Genomic DNA, 21,653 nt, shown 5'->3' on the forward strand with positions numbered 1-21,653 from the left:
ACCATTCAACTTTGACTGTCAATCAGTACCAGTCTCATGCTATCCAGCCTCCCAAACAGCTTCAATTCCAGATCCCATCTTGGAAGGGAGTGTAGAGCAATAACTGAGGTTTTGCTAACATAAGGTATACCAGAATCTTAGAGCTTAGAAAAATAGAGGGCTATGTGCTAGGGAAATTCTCGGCAGTTTCCAGAGTAGGTTACATGGTCGGTACAACATTGTGGGCTGAAGGGCCTGTAATGTGCTGTAGATTTCTCTATTCTAGAATCATTGAACCCAAATATCTCAAGTCTAGTATTTTTCCCATCACAAACTCATAGTGCAATGTGTGGTTAGATGAGTTAAATTTTGAGAAAAATGTCATAAATGCTGTTGTCTGCACGATTCTTATTTATTTTTTCTCTCACGCATCAAGGGTTGGTCTTTTATTTCTTTTTCTTTAATTGGGTTCTTTTGGGTTTCTTGCTTTGTGGCTACCTGGGAGCAAGTAAATCTCGAGGTTGCATAATTTATACATTCTTTGATAATAATTGGATCTGAAACTTGAATCTTGAAACACGCATTTTCTTGGTCATGGTAGATTAAAGAATCCAAGAATGACCAAAAGATTTGTTAGAGTAGACATAAAGCTATTTTATCTGAGTTAATTCATTTGCAAGGGGCAGAACCATGAGGTTCTGGCATCGTGAGATCACATAGGGCAGTGGGAATCTGAATGTCTGCCCCAAGTATTGTCTTATGGTGTCTTGTGAGGAAAGGTTGAATGAGCTATTGCTAACACAAACAACAGAAAATCTGCAGATGCCGGAAATCCAAGCAATACACGTGAAGTGCTGGAGGAACTCAGCAGGCCAGGCGGCATCTATGGAAAAGAGTACAGTCGGTGTTTCGGGCTTTACTCTTTGGAGCAAAGGAGGATGAGAAGTGACTTGAGATCCAACCAGAGGTCATGGGATAAGAGTGAAAAGTGAAAAGTTTAAGAGGAACATGAGGTGAAAGTTCTTCACTCAGATGGATGTGAGAGTGTGGAATAAGTTGCCAGCACAAGTTGTGCATGTGAGCTGGATTTCAACGTTTGAGAAGTTCGGATAGGTACATGGATGGTAGAGGTATGGAGAGTAATAGTCCCAGTGTAGGTCAATGGGAGTAGGCAGTTTAAATGGTTTTGGCATGGACTAGGTGGATCGAAGGGCTTGTTTCTGTTCTGTACTTCTCTCTGACATGATAGAGGTGTATAAGATGATAAGATGGAATGGACAGCCAGTGTCTTTTCCTCAGGGTGGTAATGGCTAATATGAGAGGGCATAATTTTATCGTGATTGGACGAAAGTATAGGGGGGATTTCAGGTAGGGTTTTTTCACACAGAGAGTGGTAAGTACCAGGAATGGTGATAGAGGTAGATACATTAGTGAGATTTAAGCAACTTTTACGTAGGAACATGGATGAAAGCAAAAAGGATGGCCATGTGGGAGGGAAAGGATAGATAGATCTTGGAATAGGTTAAAAGGTTGGTGCAATAACATGGGCCGAAGGGCCTGTACTATGCTGTAAGTAGGTGAGGAGACCTTTGCAGTTATGAGTGTCAAAACTGCAATTTTTAGGTATTAGCTAGGCAAGGTGCCGGGGCTGAGGCAGGGAAATGGAGCAATGTATAAATTAAGCACAATGCAATCAGCTGACAGAATAGGGGCTGAATGTCCGTTACGTCCCACCTGCTGCTCTGCTCTGCGTTTTATTAATAGATCTAATTTTGGGTCCAATTCATTAGCAGCACTTCTGCTCTAATGAGGAACTTGAGATCCATTAGTATCACTTAGAAAGCTCATTGTATGTTATCAATGTGGCCTCAGAGCTAATGTCTACTGAGAAAAAAAACACTTTAAACTAGCATACACAGCAATTGACAGGGTCCTTTCCTTGTTACCCATACCTTGTGACCTTGCTGTACAGATAAATTGACACCTGGTGTGTTTAACCATCTTGTCCTGCTGCAGTTCTATTGCATACCGACTCCAACAAAGAGACTGAGGTTTTGCCTCTGCTTTGTATGGTGAAGGGCTCTCACAGCTTTGGAAAGGCAATAATAACCTTCAGACTTTTCCATTGCAGTTGACAAATAATGAGTGCAGTTTTCTTTCTGCATGGATAAGAGTACGTGAGCCCAGGGTGTCCGTGCTGTGGTGTTCTGCTGGACAGTCTCATTCCAAATTAAATATAATTCTAGGGCTTGTGAGGGGATGGTAGGATAAATCTGGAAAGGAGTTGAGCTTTTATCAACAAACTGTTGGTCTTAGAAGATGAGAGTGCAACACATTTCCTTTTGTTTCGAATGTGAGTGATTTGCATTGGCTTTCAATGGTTTTCCATGTTGGAAATAGACACTCGAAGGCCACTTTCTTAGACACTTCCTGCACCTAATAAAGTGGCCACTGAGAGTATGTTCGCTGTCTTCAAGGTTCGATGTGCTTTCAGAGATGCTCTTCTGCAAACCTCTCTTGTAACGCGCAGTTACTGTTGCTGTCCTGTCAATGCTTCAGTGGTTCAATTTAATATCAGAGGGTGTATACAGTATACAACCTGAAATTCTTACTCTTCACAGACATCCACGAAACAGAAGAAAACCCCCGAAGAATGTATGACAGAAAATGTTAGAATTTCAAAGCACCCCCCCCACACACAACCAGCAGTAAAAGCATCAACCTCCCCCTCCCCCACTTGCTTCAGCAAAAGCATCAACCCCCTCCCACCACCCACCATGCAAGCAATAGTAAAACCCCAAGAGTCCATGATCTGGAGTCCATCAAGAAAAACTTGAATCACTCTGACGTCACTCATGAACAAGGCATTTTGTCTCACAGAACTACTGCTCACTGTATTTTTTTTTTATCATTCTCTGTAAGCTCTAGAGACTGTTGTGTATGGAAATCCCAGGAGATCAGCAGTTTCTGAGATACTCAAACCACCCTGTCTGGCACCAACAATCATTCCACAGCCAAAGTCACTTTGATCCAATTTCTTCTCAATTCTGATGTTTGGCCTGGACAACAACTGAACCCCTTGAGCTTGTCCGCTTACTTTTATGCATTGAGTTGCTGCCACATGATTGACTGATGAGATATTTGCTTTAACGAGCAGATGTACTGGTGTACCTAATAAAGTGGCCACTGAGTGCATGTGGTATGAATTGGCTCGATGTTTCTTCTGCCATTTATTGTTTCAGCCACAAACAATTCTCTTTGCAAGTTCCACATTTTCTCCCAGGCTTTGTGGGAAAATACAGCGGATTCCAACTAACTGGAACAGATCGGGACCAATATAGCTTGGCCCAATTAAGCAGCTGTCCCTATTAGCCTAAGTTTCAAGGAAATAGTTAAAAGATATAAAAAAATAAACTAACATTTAACTTATTAACAAATTATATATTTAAAAGAAATACAGAATAAATTAGAACACTGCCAATGCTCCTCCAGTATTATAGCACTGTGCATTAGTTCCTAATAGTTATCAATGGAGAAACTCATCCATTGTACACTGTGGTGTTCTTTTGATTCACTGTAAGTTTACAAAATCAGTGCAGGCACCTAGTGCAGATAATGGACTGCCTTCATACAATGCTTTCGATGATTGCATCATCCAAATCTTTATTTTCATTGTACCATTCAATAACATTGTTGATACCTTTAAATTCTCTGTAGTTCCTAACTTGTTGAAATAGAACATAGAACATAGAACCACAGTACAGGCCCTTCGGCCCACATTGTTGTGCCGACCCTCAAACCCTGCCTCCCATATAACCCCCCACCTTAAATTCCTCCATATACCTATCTAGTAGTCTCTTAAATTTCACTAGTGTATCTGCCTCCACCACTGACTCAGGCAGTGTATTCCACGCACCAACCACTCTCTGAGTAAAAAACCTTCCTCTAATATCCGCCTTGAACTTCCCACTCCTTACCCTAAAGCCATGTCCCCTTGTGTTGAGCAGTGGTGCCCTGGGGAAGAGGCGCTGGCTATCCACTCTATCTATTCCTCTTAATATCTTGTACACCTCTATCATGTCTCCTCTCATTCTGCTTCTCTCCAAGGAGTAAAGCCCTAGCTTCCTTAATCTCTGATCATAATGCATAGTCTCTAAACCAGGCAGCATCCTGTTAAATCTCCTCTGTATCCTTTCCAATGCTTCTACATCCTTCCTATAGTGAGGTGACCAGAACTGGACACAGTACTCCAAGTGTGGCCTAACCAGAGTTTTATAGAGCTGCATCATTACCTCGCGACTCTTAAACTCCGTCCCTCGACTTATGAAAGCTAACACCCCATAAGCTTTCTTAACTACCCTATCTACCTGTGAGGCAACTTTCAGGGATCTGTGGACATGTACCCCCAGATCCCTCTGCTCCTCCACACTACCAAGTAATCATAGTAAAGAAATGGTGAAATCATTTTATTTTCACTCCCGACTGTTTTTGACATCTCCCAAGCCTGAATGCTAGAAACTGCAGTAAGCAAAACAGTTCTGAATTGTCTTACTGCCTATTTTTCACCCATATCAATGACAGCAGTCACGGCTTTTTGAATGAAAACGCACACAAATGACACTATTTAAAAACTGTTCGCTCTAAGCACAATGTATTGTCTAATGGCCACACAGGTGCACATGAACATAATGTGATAGAATTCACCCAGCAGTTTGAGAGGGAGAAGTTAAAGTCAGGTTGACAGTATTACAGTGGATTTAAGTGAATTGGAGAGGCATGAGAGAGCAGCTGACCAAAGTTGATTGGAAGGGAACACTAGCAGGGGTGACAGCAGAACAGCAATGGCTAGAGTTTCTGGGGGCAATTCGGAAGGCACAGGAGAGATCATCCCAAAGATGAAGTATTCTAAAGTGAGGATGATGCAACTGTGACTGACAAAGGAAGTCAAAGACACCATAAAAACAGATAAAGGTATGTACTGTAATATAGAAAAAAAAACAGTGGGAAGTTGGAGGATTGGGAGGCTTTTAAAAACCAACAGAAGGCAACTAGTAATACTATAAGGAGCAGTAAGATGAAATATGAAGGTAAGCTAACCAATAACATAAAAGAGGAAACCACAATTTTTCCCAAATAATACTGTATAAAGAGTGCTGTATAAGGACCAGATGGACTGCACCCCAGGGTTCTGAAAAAGGTAGCTGAAGGGATTGTGGAGTTACTAGTAATGATCTGTCAAGAATCACTAGATTCTGGAATGGTTCTGGAAGACTGAAAAATTGCAAGTGTCACTCCACTCTTTAAGAATGGAGAGAGGCAGAAGAGAGGATATTATATGGCAGCTAGCCTGACTTCAGTGGGTGAGAAGATGTTGGGAGTCTTTTGTTAAGGATGAGGTTTCGGGATATTTGGAGTCACATGATAAAGTCAGCTTGGTTTCCTTGAGGGGAAATCTTGCCTGACAAATCTGTAGGAATTCTTTGAGGAAATAACAAGTAGGATAGACAAAGGAGAATTGGTTGATGTTTTCTACTTGGATTTTCAGAAGTGACAAAGTGATACACATGCTTAACAAGATAAGAGACCATGGCATTACAGGAAGGATACTAGAATGGATGGAAGATTGGCTGACTGGCAAGAGGCAAAGAGTGGGAATAAAGGGGGCCTTTTTTGGTTGTCAGTGACCAGTGCAGCTCTGCAGGGTCAGTGTTGGGACTGTTTTTATTCATACCATATATCAATGATTTGGATGACGGAATTGCTGGCTTTGTGACCAAGTTTGTGGATGATACGAAGATAGGTGGAGGGGCAGGTAGTTTTGAAGAATCAGGGAGTCTGTAGAATGACCTAGACAGATTAGGAGAATGGGCAAAGAAGTGGCAGATGGAACATAATGTAGAGAAGTGTATGGTCATGCTCTTCGGTAGAAAGAATAAAGGCATAGACTATTTTCTAAACAGGGAGAAAATTCAAAAATCTGAGGTGCAAAGGGTCCTCATGCAGGATTCCCTAAAGTTTAATTTGCAGGTTGAGTGGGAGGTAGGGAAAGGAAATGCAATAACAGCATTCATTTCAAGAGTTCTAGATTATAAGAGCAAGGATATAATTCTGAGGCTTTATAAGGTATTGGTCAGACCACCCGTGGAGTATTGTGAGCAGTTTTGGGCCCCTTATCTAAGAAAAGGTGTGCTGCCATTGGATAGGGTTCAGAGAAGGTTCATGAGAACAATTCCAGGAATGAAATGATTAGTTATGTGGAGCGCTTGACGGCTCTGCTGGAGTTTAGAAGAATGAGGGGGAATCTCATTGAAACCGATCGAATATTGAAAGGCCTGGACAGAGTGGATGAGGGGCAGATATTTCCTGTGGTGTGGAAGTCTAGTACCAGGGGACACAGTCTCAGAATAGCGGGACATCCATTTAGAATAGAGATGTGGAGGAACATCTTTAGCCAGAGTGTAGTGAATCTGTGGAATTAACTGCCGCAGACAGCTGTGGAGGCCAAGTCATTGGACAGATTTAAGGTGGAGGTTGATATATTCTTGATTAGTCAGGGCTACAAAAGCTATGGGGAGAAGGCAGGAGAATGGGGTTGAGAGGCATAATATATCAGCCATGATGGAATGGTGGAGCAGACACGATGTGCTGAGTGGCCTAATTCTGCTCCTGTGTTTAATGGACTGACGCTATTTAGTAACAGATTGGCAACAGTCCCCTAACTCAAATAAAAGGCATAATGTCCCAAAATAAATGAAGAGAATCCCGGCTTTCTCTCAAATAAGTTTTGTTCATTAAGGGTTGTCCCAACTAAACAGCTACCCCGATTAACGAATCAAGTGAAATCCACTGTATTAATGCAGCCTTAACTTAATGACAGAAGGGCAGAAAATAATTTTCACTGGACAGCTGGTAAACTGTAACCTGACAAAGTTACTTTGGTAAGATGGCAATTTCTTTGTTTTAACTATTCTAATCGCTCTATTTAAGTGCCAGCAAAAGGGTAGCCAAATGAAAGTGTTTGTCCTTGATTAATTTTTGAGATTGTGTTCTGCAGTAATCCATCATTTATACAGTTGTTTCACTAGAAGTTGGTGTTTAACCTCAAAGTATTAATCTCAAGGTATTAACACTGTTCAGTGTTACTAATTTTAGACTATACATTTGTAGAAGTGGGAAAAAAAGATAGTTATATTTCATTTGGAATCTTGCCCAGTAGAAGAGGAAATAATCTTCTTCCTCACTTGAGCAGAATGAAGCCCATTATGGAGAATGTCTCTCCTAGCAGAAGGTCTCAACCTGAGATCTTTCTGGATTGTGTCCACTCTGAAAGTCCATGGTAAGAGGTCAGAACAGATTCCAGTGCATGGACAAGAGAGCTGAACAGACTTAGCATTTTGGACAGGAGAGAGAGAGAGAGAGAGAGAGAGAGAGAGAGAGAGAGAGAGAGAGAGAGAGAGAATGAGAGCATGAATGAATATACATGTGTGCGTTTTTGAGAGTGTGTTTGTGTGCTGTGCATATGTGCACGCCTTCTGGCTACCCTTTTTTATCTGTTTTTGGAACTACATAAACAGTTTGGGGATGGGTGTGAGCAACGCCAGTCCAATTGGCATCTAGTAAGTGACCTGACGGGCGTGCTGAGAAATGCAGCGGTGATCAGCTTGGGGCAGTGTAGAGGAGCCCAGCTTTGCTGCTACCTGCCCACCCCTCATCCCCTGAATGCAAAGGAAGGAAACTCTTTCATTCTGTAGCCTCATTAATCTCATTGAGTTCCAAATGGTGAGGCAGGCATGAAAACAGACTCTGTTTATGGAGTTAGGACCAAACTAAAATCTCATCTGAGGCCAACATTGCCTTTGTTAAGATCTATGTGCTGTTATTCTTCCACCTTGTGTACTAACCTGTTCCTCTCCTGTTTATTCCCGCTCCACGTTCTTCTCTGGAGCTTGCATGGCTGCCTGCTTGCATGCTGATACAATGTGTGTGAGTGTGTGTGTGTATGTGTGTGCGTGTATGTTTGTATTGGAGAAATAACGCACAGACAACCCTGAGAGTGCATATTGCTGTACAATACTGTATTGGTGCAGGCAAATTAAGCCCTAGATAGGGTTGATAAAAGCAAAGTAAATGAGGTTTGTTTGACCTTCCGGGCTGCCGCTTTCTCAGCCTAGCCAAAGAATGTGAACCTCTTCAAAAAAAAACAAAATGTAGTTTTACTTTCTCTTTACTGCTTCAATTACCCAGCCGTGTTAAAACAAAAAACAGTCCAGCACAGGAACAGGCCCTTCAGCCCACAGTGCTGCTAACCCTCTTGTCCGTCCTCCAGCTAAGGTCCTGTGCAAGCTGCCTATACAATGCCCTCACCTCACCTCGTCCCCCAGCGTCATGGGCGTTGGCTGCTGGAAAAATGGCTGTAGAGGACGAGGAGGGAAAGGACCCATCCCACTGTGCATCGTCACTTAAAGAATGGAGCTTAATGATGTCCTTGACCCAGTGACGTTGACTCTTGTCCCACCATCTCAAGTACTTCATCACGCAACCCTCCCCACTCTGTACCCCCACCTTCCTGGGTTAAGAAATGCCTTCCTGCAGCCACTTCTTGCATTGCAGAGGATTGAGGTTGATAAGAGGGACGATTAATAAAGTTTATGTTTGTTGATATCACTGAGCTCCGAACTTTTCCTGGTTGACTGAAACTCTAACACAACAAACACTGTAGTTTTATCCATTCTCCAAGCAGCACAAATTCAGTTCTTGCATGAAGTATGAATTGGCTGTCTCTGTCCTCCTGCAAGCCCAAAACATGTCTGATGCTGTCAGTGGAGTCTTGGCTGAATCCGACCTGACAAAGCGCGCTAGCTGGCTTCTCACAGTAATGTACCGCAATGTGCTCTTTTAGATGTTGTGTGTTAGCGGGGTGGGGAAAAACTCTGAGCCGTTTTCCACCTGTCCACTCGGTTCCTTGTTACAGCTGGGCCAGTATCCGCACTTGCGGGAAGAAATGGACCGGATCGTGACCACTCACATCCGAGACCGGGAAGGCAGGACAAAAGAGCAGGTATGGACTGCGGAATGGCCACGGTCTGTTCTCCTTACTTTGCTGTGTCTTGTATTAAGTAAGATGGATGATTAGATTAAAAAACAACTCAACACTGTACGAGGTGACAGCCAATTGTGTCTACGCTGGACCCTCTGAAAGGGTCGTCAAATAGTCCTATGTCCTTGTTCTTTCCTCACAGGCCTTCAAACGTTTGCTTTCCAAGTACCATAAGGCCATAAGATATAGGAACGGAATTAGGCCATTTGGCCCATCGAGTCTGCTCTGCCATTTTATTATGTTTGATCCATTTCCCTGCCATGTCCCCACATCCCTCCATGCTCTGACTAATCAAAAATCTATCAACCTCTGACTTGGTCTTCACAGCCACCTGTGGCAATGAATTCCACAGATTCAGCACTCTGGGGCTAAAAAAATTCTTCCTCATCTCCATTTTAAAAGGACACCCATCTATTCTGAGCCGGTATCCTCTGGTCTTAGACTCCCCTACGATAGGAAACATCCTTTCTACATTACTCTATCAAGGCCTTTCAACATTTGTTAGGTTGCAATGAGGTCACCCCTCATTCTTCTGAATTCCAGTGAGTACAGGCCCAGAGCCATCAAATACTCCTCATATGACAAGTCTTTCAGTCCTGGAATCATTTTCATGAACCTCTTTGAACGCCCTCTAATGTCAGCACATCCTTTCTTAGATAAGGGCCCCAAAACTTCTCACAATACTCCAAGTGAGGCCCCACCAGTGTCTTATAAAGCCTCAACGTTATTAAATCTTATCCTTTCACTTATTCTGTATTAAATCTGCTTCCAACACCCTTTCAGACTGCGCATTTCAGATCAGAGTAACTTTCCATTTGGAAAATACGTTCCCTTAATCTCCCTTCTGATATTTTTGGCAACTATCTTAAGGTTTGTCTGAAGGCTTCTCAAAGTTCCAGCAGGGTGGAATTGAGTTGTGAACTGGATTATCAGTAAAAGGGCAGCAAATGCTGACTGACTGGACCCTCATAGCTGCCCCATCACTCCCTGTACCAGGCCTAAAAACTCCCTGCATTCGGCCAGCTTGTTGCTTTGGTCCCAGTTTAGGGCAAGTTGATATTTTTCAGGATTGGGATGAAAAATCTCCCATCTGGGGTCAGACTCAGCAGTGTTGCTCTAGCTGGAGTCCAGTTGTTTCTGGGGAAATCACCCTGCAACAGGTTTTGTGATATATGTGCTTTGATCAGTGATCTCTGACCCCAGCACCACGATGTCTCTGTAGCCTTTCCGTTGGGAGTCTATTCAGTAACTATTCTTCTTGTCCTGCAGGTCATGCTGCTGATAGACATTGAGCTGTCCTATATGAACACAAACCATGAGGATTTCATTGGCTTTGCCAAGTAAGTAACCCGTCAGCAGCATAGACTGCAATCAATTAGGTGACTGTGATTGACCATCTGGTTCCACCCGAGCCTTCCCTGTTGAGTTAATGGGTGAAATGTGGTCTCCCAGGGTGATGTCATGGTCAAGTGACTCAAGAGGGTGGCTGCTTCCACCCCTGATCCAGACCAGCATAACTGATTCCATTCCTCCATCATTGCTTGCAGGGTTTCCACAAGCCTCAGGACCTTTCAGCGGTAGTGAAGCAAATTTGCTTCCAGACCTGGTCTCTCTAATGTGTTTGTGTGTGTGTGAGAGAGAGACTCACTCACTCACTCACTCCTGGAATCAGGCTGCAGGAACCCAACAAATCAGGCAGCATCTATGGAGGGGAACAAGCGGTCAACATTTTGGGGCCGCAAGCGTGCATCAGGAACCGTCAGCCTGAAATGTCAACTGTTTATTCTCCTCCATAGATACTGCCTGACCTGCTGAGTTCCCTCAACATCTTTGTGTGTCGTTCAAGATTTCGGCATCCGCAATATCTGTTGGGCTCATGGAATCAGAGAGTTACATAGCATGGAAACAGAGCCTTGGGCTCACCATGTCCATAATAAGCATCACGGACCCGTCTATACCAATCCACTACTCCCGTTTTCCAACACTAGGTCGATTGCTTTCCCTGCCTTGGCAATTCAACTGGTAGTTAAATGTCCTGAGCATCACTGCATTCAATACCACCCGCAGTTTGTGACGCCTTCCTCTGTGTGTGGGCACTATTTAAAATGCAGTTTCAGCTGCTGAATTTAACTCCAGTTATGTGTATGCAACTTTTCAGGTGCATGTGTGCTTACAAACACATCTGAATGCATGTATGTCAATGTGCGCGCATGTGTGTGTGTGTGTGTCTGTGAAAGTGTCTATGTTTGTAAGGGTGTGTTTATGAGTAAGATATCCTGTGCAGTTGTGTATGTATGTATGTATGTATGTGTGTGTGTGTGTGTGTGTGTGTGTGTGTGTCTATGAAAGTGTCTATGTTTGTAAGGGTGTGTTTATGAGAAGATATCCTGTGCAGTTGTGTATTTGTATGTGTGTGTGTGTGTGTGTGTGTGTGTGTGTGTCTGTGAAAGTGTCTATGTTTGTAAGGGTGTGTTTATGAGTAAGATATCCTGTGCAGTTGTGTATTTATGTGTGTGTGTGTGTCTATGAAAGTGTCTGTGTTTGTAAGGGTGTGTTTATGAGTAAGATATCCTGTGCAGTTGTGTATTTGTGTGTGTGTGTGTGTGTGTGTCTATGAAAGTGTCTATGTTTGTAAGGGTGTGTTTATGAGTAAGATATCCTGTGCAGTTGTGTATTTATGTGTCAAAAGCTGGAGGCTGCATGTGCTACAGTGCTGCTGCCAGGTTTGATTGGGTAATTTTACTGGTTAATCCAGCCGTATGAACACATTCCTGTCAGTAACTGAGTTTGATTTTATGCACGTCATATAAATATAACGATACTCCCCCCCATGCATTTTTCCTGATAAATTACTTAGCAACTGCTGTAAGTTTTTTTCCCCTCTGAATAGACTGCACCTCTAAGCAAATTGTTTGCTTCGCAATAGACTACTTGTTGAATTGTTTGCCCTGCCACATCACCATCCTATTGGTTGACACTCCCGTGCTTGTGATGATTAGGTTGGGACAAAGTCAGACAGAAAAATGGTGCTCCTCATGGGTGAAGAGGTTGCAGGTAACTCCCAGATAAAGCAGATAACCCACATGCACAGACTGAACTGAGGGGTGGCCATTTACAGAGGTGGCCTTGCACTATAAACAGCTCCCCTAGTGGACCGGAGGAATTGTTTGCATGCAATCAGTCAGCTGTATTTAAAGGTAGCCACTCATTTGAGGGGTGACCCTTGCAAAACTAAACAGGTCACATGAATATTCGGAGAATTCTCTGTCATTTATTCTTTTTGTGAGAAATTATTCACTGCCGTAGGTTCTTGTGCTGAAGATGTTTTCAATCTCATTCACAGTGCACAGCCAAGGAGCTGTCAGCTGAGCAAGAAGAAGGCTGCAGGCAATCAGGTATCCACAGGCTAACTGGGAGCAACCGATGAATGCGGGTGTCATTGGGCTGCTCGGTATGCTTGGAGGCTGAAGCACAGCCTTTGGGTGGCACGGGTTGAATCCCGAGTGCAAGCGTGTCCCCAAAGGACTGCCGCTATCTCCCAGCCATTACTGGGGGCCTGAAGTGGGGCAGGTCAAGGAGTTCGTGTGTAAGCCATAACATAACGTAGGTTTGAACACGTTGTTAAAAGGGGGAATCGTTTCACTCCAGTGCTGAATGGAGCCACAAGGAGTCCAAGGCTTAGTAGTCTGGGGATAACGGTGGGGATAGTCCTGGCCATTTATTGTTGCAGCGTACCCTGCCATACGTTGCACAGTCTCTGCCTGGATAACATTCCGACTCTCACACTGCCAACTCCGGCACCCAATCTTCAGTACGGCCCACACCTCCGTTTTTATTCTAGGACCCATTGTAAAGGCAATGGGGGGTGAGAGTGGGGCAGGGAGATAAAACCATCCATGTATAATGCACCCAGCCCTCAGTATTTGAAATCAACAACACTGAATGATGGCAGGGCATATCCCATGAAGACCCCCTCTCTCTCCCCACCTCTCTCTCCCCTATCTCTCCCCCCCTCTCTCTCCCCCCTTTCTCCCCCCCTTCTCCCCCTCCCTCCCCCCACTCTCCCCTCTCTCCCCTCTCTCTCCCCCTCTCTCCTTCCCTCTCTCCCCCTCTCTCCCTCTCCCCCTCTCTCCCCCCTCCTCTCTCTCCCCCTCCTCTCTCTCCTCCTCTCTCTCCCTCCCCCTTCTCTCCCTCCCCTCTATCTCTCCCCCCTCTCCCTCTCCCCTTTTCTCTCTCACCCTCTCTCTTTCTCTCTCTCTCCCTCTCTCTGTCGCACTCCCTCCTCTCACTCTCTCTCTCTTCCCTTCTCTCTCTCTTCCCCCTCTCTCTCATCTTCCTCTCTCTTTCTTGCTCTCTCACTCCCTCCTCTCTCACACTCTCACTCCCCCCCTCCCTCTCCCTCTCCACCTCCACCTACCCTCCACCTCCCCCCACCACATACATAGATGTCCACTGCATGAGTCCTGTAAGGGTTAAATTATTAAAGTAGTTTCTATTGCCATTGAATTAAAAGGTTGAGGTAGATTTAATGATGATATTTAAAATGTTTGTGGAATTTTTGCTCCTTGCCCCTCTGTTCCCCAAATCCTCTCTCTAACTACCCTTCTCGTTTGCTCTCTGTTAGCCTTTCTGCCTTTCAACCCTCAGTTAGCCTTTGTTCTCTCATCCTTTCCCCTCTCACACTCCCCTCTCTTGCCCCATTTCCCTCTTTTGCTGTTTCTCTGTCTTTCTCCCTCTCTTGCACTTTCTCCCAACACCCCATGAGTGACGGCACTCTGTTGTGCACTTTGTACAGCTGCCTCAAAGTTTCAGAGGCCTGGGTAAGATCCTGACCCTGTGACCACCCCCCCCCGCCCCCCGGATATTCTTGTTTCCCTCTCACATCCCAAAGATGTATTGGTTGATAGATAAATTGGCATTGTAAACTAACCCTATGGATAGCTGGTGGACATGTGAGATGAAATGGGTTTGCTTTGAGAGCTAGTGTTGTTGGTGGACCAAATGCCCCCTTCTCTGTTATAAGAAAATATGAAATATCTCTCTGTCTTTATTACCACACTCTTTCACCCCTTTCCCATCTCTTCCTTCTCTCATGGTCTCTCCGCTCCTCTATATTTCTCCCTTCCTCCCTCCCTGGAAGCCCACTGGAAGGGAAAGCCTGACTGATTTTCCTATTCTCTAGCTGAGAAGGTACTGAAGCTAGTTGCAAGTTCAACCTGAACATTGAGTCTGCCCTGGTCCACACTGGCTCCATTCCACACTGGACCAAAATGATCCCAAGGTCTTGCTTTGGATTTTTCTTCTTGTAGGCAATAATGAGTGTAAAGGTCACGTGAACCCAGATTCCTCCTTATTGGCTGCTTGAGCTTGCTACAGTGCTGTCTGCCTTTCGCACGTGCTCTCACTGCCCTCCTGTCATTGGCTGGGCTGCAAGTGGCCCTTCAGTGTGAAGGGGAAGTTCCATTCTTGCAGCGTGAATTTGATCAGCTGGGAGAGGGTCCATTGACAAAACTCAACACCGCCCACCAGGCAGAACATCCAGAACTGCTTCACTTGCTGGATCACAAACATCGTGTTCACTAAAGTTCACCAAGGACCGGGTGAACAAAGTTTGCTCCAGCCACCAGATCTTGGATGAAGACTCGGACAATTTCTTCAGCTTCCTCCCCCTTTAAGAGTTTTGTTCAACTGCGCTGGTCTTTAATTCTTTTGTTGCTTTTATTGCGATTTTCATTTTTTTCCTCATCCAGGTAACGTTTGTGATAATGAAGCTCATTCAAGAAAGACATGTTAAAGAAAAAATAATGCAGACAAGGGCAAAAAAGCTGACAAATTAAAAGCAAACACATCAAATGATTGAAATGTTAAATTTTGACCAGAATTTCAAGTGAAGTCTTTTGAAGTTCTGCATCTTCTTCAAGTTCAAAAATTTTTGAATGTAATTTCAGATCACCCATTTTATTTTAATGGGCACAAATCTATGTTTGCGGCCTAGCTTCCAAAAGTTTCCAAATTTCCACCGGTTTTAAATACCTGCCATTTTGCAGGCTTAAATCACAACAGCTGTGCGCTTGAATGAGTTGAGACCACCAATACGTAGTTTCTGCTGTTAGTGGATTGTTCTGTAAGCAAATGCCATCCATTTTACTGGTGTAATAATCAGGATCATTTTATATTCTTCCTTTCTTTATTGAACCTTCTTCCCCTTGCCACTTCTCTGCTTGGCTTCTTTACATCTGCTATGGTTACTCTATGAAGGATGAAATTATGGTGAGTATATCGTTGCCGTGACAACGCAGGTTAAGTGTTGGAACTACATCTGGGTGAGTTGGGCTGTTCAAACTAGAAGTGAGGCATCGACATACATGGGAACATTTTGGGTTTGATCGGGAATTCCCAGGGATTTATGCAATTGACCAGATCTCCAGGTCACATGAAACTTGGGGCTCCAATTGGTGAGTGTCTGTCTTAAGTCGAGAAGCTTTGTCTGTGTCAGTCAGTCATGGGGCTTCAAAGCCTCAGGATCAATGCATGGGAAAAATTTCCAGACATGCTCTATCAGCAGATTCACATCCAATTTCTCAGCCTCCTTGGAGTAGATATTCACTCTAAATTTCCCTTGTGTTCCCAATTCCATTCACTCCCTTTCACTTCCCAAGATCACGTCACTGTGTAAATTGAAGTTAAAAGTCAACAAGGGAAGACTGACTCCATAAATGAGCACTTTGGGGTCCTGATATGTGAATCTTGGAATTGAAAGATGAAGAGGGTGAAGGACTTGAGTTCCCATTTGCACAAATCACCAGCAGTTAGTACAAAATCGTCAAAAGTTCCTAGCATGTTAGGAAGAAAAAATGAGGCAGAGATGTTTCAGTCAAATAGAATGTTAGGAATAAATTATGGTTTATATAGCATGTTCACTGTTATTTAAATACATCAGGCTTTCAAGGGTTAAGTTATGCGAAGAGTTCCTGCAAACTTTGTTTTGGATTTAGAAGGCTGAAGCAGATGTAATGATGATGTTTGAAGTGATGGTAGAATATGTTGGCCTCAATAACGAGGAACTAATCCCTCTTCTGAGGAAGCGAGGCCATTCTGGATTGAAGTTGGGAAGGACCGGCAGATTGATACTCTTCAAGTAAATGTTGAGGTTCGTAGAAATCCTTTGAAGTTTTCAAAGTTCAGTTTTTTTAAGGAAGGGTAATAGAGAGCAAGCATGGAGGTTAGACACTGACCAGCTCTGATATACATACAGCATAGAGCACTATAGCATAGTAAAGACCCTTTGGCCCACAATGTTATGCCAACCTTTTAACCTACTCTTAAGATCAATTTAACCCTTCCCTCCCACATAGCCCTCCATTTATCGATCATCATTCTGTTGAATGGTTGGACGGATTGGACTAGATGAGTGGCTTCCATCACTTCCCAAGTGCTTGAAAGATGTTTGGATGGAGATGTTTTTGATCAATTCCTTGATGGTACCATCACATATACCGAACAATTTCTTAAATGGGAGGTGGGAAGACCAATCAGATGTTGATGAATAAGTCCCAGAGTAAAATACTATCTTCAGCCACCTCCCTCTTCCTTGCTGACTCATGCGCCACTTTTACAATCTCCAAGGTGTTAATCTGAGGTTGGAAGTTAATCTAGGAAATGGTGGAAGATTAAACTGGCCAGTCCATTAGTAGTGGGTTTATCAGTACTGATGCATCTCACTGAGTGAAGCTAAGCGGTAATCTCACTGGTTTTCTCCTTTACTCCACTCTGTATCTTACAGTGATGCTAGTTTGATTGCTGCATGTTGCCAGGCTGTTTGGAGGGAATACAAGTAATTGAGTGCTGTTTCCCCATCAGTTTTACTCTCTGGTGATGCTTGTGAGGGAGAAGCACCTGAAGCACATAATAACCAAATCACAGAAGCCCATTTTTGATTGACCCTGCTCATACCTTTAAAGAAGAGTTGGTGTGTCCCAGCACTGTTGTCGCATCTGTCCCCGACAGAACCCAGATGTACATCCGCTTGACCATAACTCTGTGTGTTTAGTTACGTAGCTTGAGCTGTTAGTCTCTGGCTCTCACCCCTTCCTTCTGTTGCATGTTGCTGGGATTTTCTCCTGTTTTAGCTTCTGTATTTCACGAACCTGACCCCCCTTGATGCCTTGTGTCTCCATGCAGAGTGGTTTTGTTGTTTTCTGAAGGTTGAGCCAAATTCAGTTTTAAACAAGGACAGGAGCGGAGGAATGGGTTCATTATCTTGACAATGACTATAATCTGTGGCTTCCGGATGAGGCTCTTTGACTCCCACTGGAAATGGAGAGTGGGGCTCTTGTGCAGTGGGGTTGGTGGGAATTGTGGGGGTTAGGACGCCTCTATTTTTATGTTGCATATTCTGATCCAATATTCAATTCATATGGCCAGTTTTGCTGTGTTCCATATGGATTTTTGGAATTCTATCTCCTATTGATGTGAGCTTGACAACTGCTCCTATAAAGTACAATTTCTCTTCCTTTTTTGCGAACCATTCTCTGCCCTCCCTGCTATTTTGGGTCCATTGCCAAAGTACCCTCCTGATGGAAAAGTGCACTGTGATAATCGGTACATTTCCATCATAAAAAGTAAAAATACCGATGTACATTTTTGTCAGCCTCCAAGAACAGAAAGTTAAGTGGGATGTAGAATCTGGGAGATACTTTCTAATTCTCCCACCTCTCCGTTGGGCTCATATTCCACTTTGCAATATGATGCACAATGTATATTTGAGGGGGAGACGTTAATCTGGGAACAATTGAAAGTGCTGGTTTTTGCTGGAGCTCCACTCTCATGATTGATCTTGGCATCGAAATAATGGATTCTAACCTCTTAATAATCTCTCTGTTTTCTGACATGTAGAAAATACTGTAATGATTTCCATATAACTTTGCTGTAACACATTTAGATCTGCAAAAGAAGATGTGCGTGAATCCAAGCTGTGCGTTAACTGTGAGCGCTGAGTTCCGAGTATGTTTCTTGTGCATTTATTTTTGCTTGTGTTTGTTTCAGGTGATCAGGAAGGGGTGGCTGACCATCAATAATATCGGCATCATGAAAGGAGGATCCAAGGAGTACTGGTTCGTGCTTACGGCTGAGAATCTATCCTGGTACAAGGATGATGAGGTCAGTTCATTGTTTACTTTACCGATGCCAGGGACGCAAAAATGCTCTTTTTCCTTGGGTGGTGAGCAAAGGCTCATTGCGAGAGAACCCACCAAGGCTGGAATGAGTAGGAGAGGCTGGAGATTCAAACAAGGGGACATGAGTTGAGAGTTAGGGGGCAAAAGTTTAGGGGTAACATGAGGGGGAACTTCTTTACTCAGAGAGTGGTAGCTGTGTGGAATGAGCTTCCAGCAGAAGTGGTTGAGGCAGGTTCGATGTTGTCATTTGAAGTCAAATTGGATAGATATATGGACAGGAAAGGAATGGAGGGTTATGGGCTGAGTGCAGGTCGGTGGGATGAGGTGAGAGTAAGCATTCGCCACGGACTAGAAGGGCCAAGATGGCCTGTTTCCATGCTGTAATTGTTATATGGTTATATGGTTATATAGGTTGGAAAAAATACTGATGCCACTTTAAAAGATGGTGGGAAGGACTGAAGTAAGTGTTAGGTTAGGGCTTTGAAATCAGTGGGTAAAAAGTGACATGCGATATAGCAAGTCTAGCTGCCAATAGTCCGGTTGAAAGTTGGAAAGATAAGGAGAGCAATTTCAGAGGCACCGCAGTCAATGTAGGCAGTAGCTGTGAAGAACTGAAGCTCAGAATGGAATGCAGATCAGCCGGTAGCATTTCTCTTAGGCTTTTTCTAGAATTGAGAACTCAGTGCAGGATGTCAAGCAGTTGTAGGGATTCATAAACATAAGAAAGTCTACGGATGCTGGAAATCCAAAGCACACACACAAAATGCTGATGGAACTCAGCAGGTTAAGCAGCATCTTTGGAAACAAATAGATTGTTGACGTTTTGCGCCGAGGCCCTTCTTCAGGACTGAGAAGGAAGGGGGAAGATGCCAGAATAAAAAGGTGGGGGGAACAGAAGGAGATAGGCGAAAGGTGAAGCTTGGTGGGTGGCAGAAGTCAAGGGCTGGAGAGGAAGGAATCTGAGAGGAGAGCAGAGTGGACCATTGGAGAAAGGGAAAGAGGAGAGTATCCAAAGGGAAGCAATAGTCAGGTGAGAAGAGGTAAAAGGTCAGCGTGGGGACTAGAGGAAGAGTGATTGTAAGGATTTATGCTTTTATGGAGTATTAAGAGGAAAAAATAATTGAGATATAAATGAAAGCCAGTTTCTTTTAGCTGATTTGCTGGCACCTGCTTCACAGTTGTTACTGACATATGACACACTATTTTATAGAGGCTTATGTCTAGCCCATTGTTCTCCTGCCTACACTCACACCCAACAGGGCAACCTAGAAAACTCTCAAGGGTCACAGTTGCCTTCTGTGACAACTCAGAGATTATCTGGAACTTCATACGCGGAGATGAGGAGTTGTTAACAGTGGTTTATTGTAAGAGATGGGTGGATCCAACATTCCCCCATTCACGTCGGGGAGGAACATACTGTAGGAGAAAGTTCCTAATGAAAGGGATTACCAGAGCAGGGACACAAATTTTATTCTGGAGAGAAATCTTCAAATGACTCTGCTCCAGAAAATTTAGAATTTAGCATCCCCCACCAATTTGTAGTTGAGTAGATTATCCAAACCAGGATAACCTTTGACTGAGGCAAGAGACCAATCAAAGGCATTCCAGTGTAATTGGCTGGCATTGTACATCTACTTTTATACAGGTAATCGGGCAAGTGTGTGGAAGTAACTAGAAGGGCAGAGTAAATATAGGCACTTGTTCAGACCTCACTTATTTTACCTCTATGGTGAGGTGATCGGGAGGCTTTGCTGAAATCTCCACCAGGGAGGAAAGGTCAGAGGGCAATCCGCTGTACGCTGGGAAAAGAAACATGATAAGCAATCCTCTCTATCCTTTACCATCCTGCTATTAATAAATACCCTTTTGTCCTCCTCTCTATAGTTGTGGAATCTTACATTATTAATAAGGGCACTGTCTAACAATAACAATTATTCCAGAGTTCACTGCTTGTCTGCTAAGTCTTATTTCCTGTGATCATGTTTTGGAGACAATGCTGACTCAGCTTTTCTCTATTATAAATCCCTGTGTCGTATTTGGAATGGAGTCTACCTGTGTAAACTTGCCCCCTGGGTTAATTTCCCATAGCTGGCTATAGTGAGTTTTCTCGTTCTCCCCGTGATTGCGTGGGTTTCCTCCGGGTGTTCCCGCTTCCTCCCACAGTCCAAAAGCATACCGGTTCGTAGGTTAATTGGTCATTGTAAATTGTCCCATGATTAAGCTAGGTTTAGATAGATACTAGATCCCGAAGGAAATTACAGTGTCACAAGTGCACAGATATACAAATATTAGAAGAGAGGTAAGAATAAAAAATAAGTTACCTCAAACAGTATAACAGGAGAGGTCATCACTTCCTTGGCAATAGGTTGACTTATTATAGGGCCTAATGGCCAAGGGTAAGAATGACCTCATATCGCACTCTTTGGAGCAGTGCAGTTGTTTTAGTCTAATTCTGCTCCTATATCTTATCGTCTTATGGAATGCTGCTAGAATCCTGCCAGGAATCCGTGGATGTTGTTGTGCTGTTGTGGGAAAATGGGTTTGCTGCCCAGTGTGAGCAAGCTTTTCTCTGGGCTGGATGTCTACAAATCTGAAGACCAGCTCCTCTGATTAGTCAGTGTTATAAAGCACAGCAGAACAAAATCAGCAAGAACTGTTGCAGACGCAGAGGACAGGACTTGTTGGCATCTCAGTATGTCCAGGTGACTGGGAAATCACCAGAAGTTCAAGCCGACAATAAGGGTGTTTCCCATGCACCATGTAGTCACCTTCAATGTAACACCATTGGCTCTACTTTTCTGTTCTTCTTTCTACCTCTCATGCCATTGTATGTTCCTCCTTATGTTTGGCCATCCAACATTTTCAGATTGGTTTTGGATAGCTCTACAGAACTGAACTAGTTCTGTCTCTTTCCTGCATACCTTAAATAATCCCATCTCTGACGGTCAATTTCATTAACTTTGAGAAACTGTGGTTATCCACTAATCATTCTAGTACCATTACGGAAGACTTCTGCAGCTCTGGTGATAGGCAACTGTTCATTTCTAGGCAGGGTGTGGTATACTTATAATGAATATGTTGCATTCCCCAGAGTCAGATTGGTTGGCTTTATGCCAAGGTGGAATTCGCACTTAAGACCAGTTCGTACAATAGCACCTTTTTTTTCTTTTTTTTCTGACACAGTCAGCTCGATATGTAGTGTGAACTCTTCCCTCTATTCTTTAGACTGTGTGCTTGACTGGAACTCCAGTAGGATTGGTGTCTTTATTTGCTCCCTCAAGCACCACCTCCTGCTGTATGACACAACCCAATATCTCAATATATACTAACTTAAGCTAGGAGGGATTTCACCTCACGTACATTATTCAGATTCAGCCACGCCACCTAAGTTTCAGTGCTTC

The 21,653-nt window shown here is 43.7% G+C and overlaps 1 protein-coding gene across 9 annotated transcripts in view; it reads left to right on the plus strand.

The window, feature by feature from the left end:
- The window catches only part of LOC134359846 (dynamin-1), a 256,455-nt gene that overhangs the window by 130,143 nt on the left and 104,659 nt on the right, over window positions 1-21,653 (plus strand). For 6 of the 9 annotated variants that reach the window (XM_063073579.1, XM_063073578.1, XM_063073577.1 and 3 more), the window contains exons 11-15: window positions 8,951-9,037; window positions 10,346-10,416; window positions 12,420-12,471; window positions 15,335-15,346; window positions 18,122-18,235. In XM_063073579.1, coding sequence (XP_062929649.1) covers window positions 8,951-9,037; window positions 10,346-10,416; window positions 12,420-12,471; window positions 15,335-15,346; window positions 18,122-18,235 — 336 coding nt within the window. The remainder of the gene's footprint in view (window positions 1-8,950; window positions 9,038-10,345; window positions 10,417-12,419; window positions 12,472-15,334; window positions 15,347-18,121; window positions 18,236-21,653) is intronic. The other 3 variants (XM_063073580.1, XM_063073583.1, XM_063073581.1) reach the window with 1 other exon arrangement.

This window comes from Mobula hypostoma, chromosome 21 (assembly GCF_963921235.1).
Source record: "Mobula hypostoma chromosome 21, sMobHyp1.1, whole genome shotgun sequence".
In the NCBI taxonomy this organism is placed as follows: domain Eukaryota; kingdom Metazoa; phylum Chordata; class Chondrichthyes; order Myliobatiformes; family Myliobatidae; genus Mobula; species Mobula hypostoma.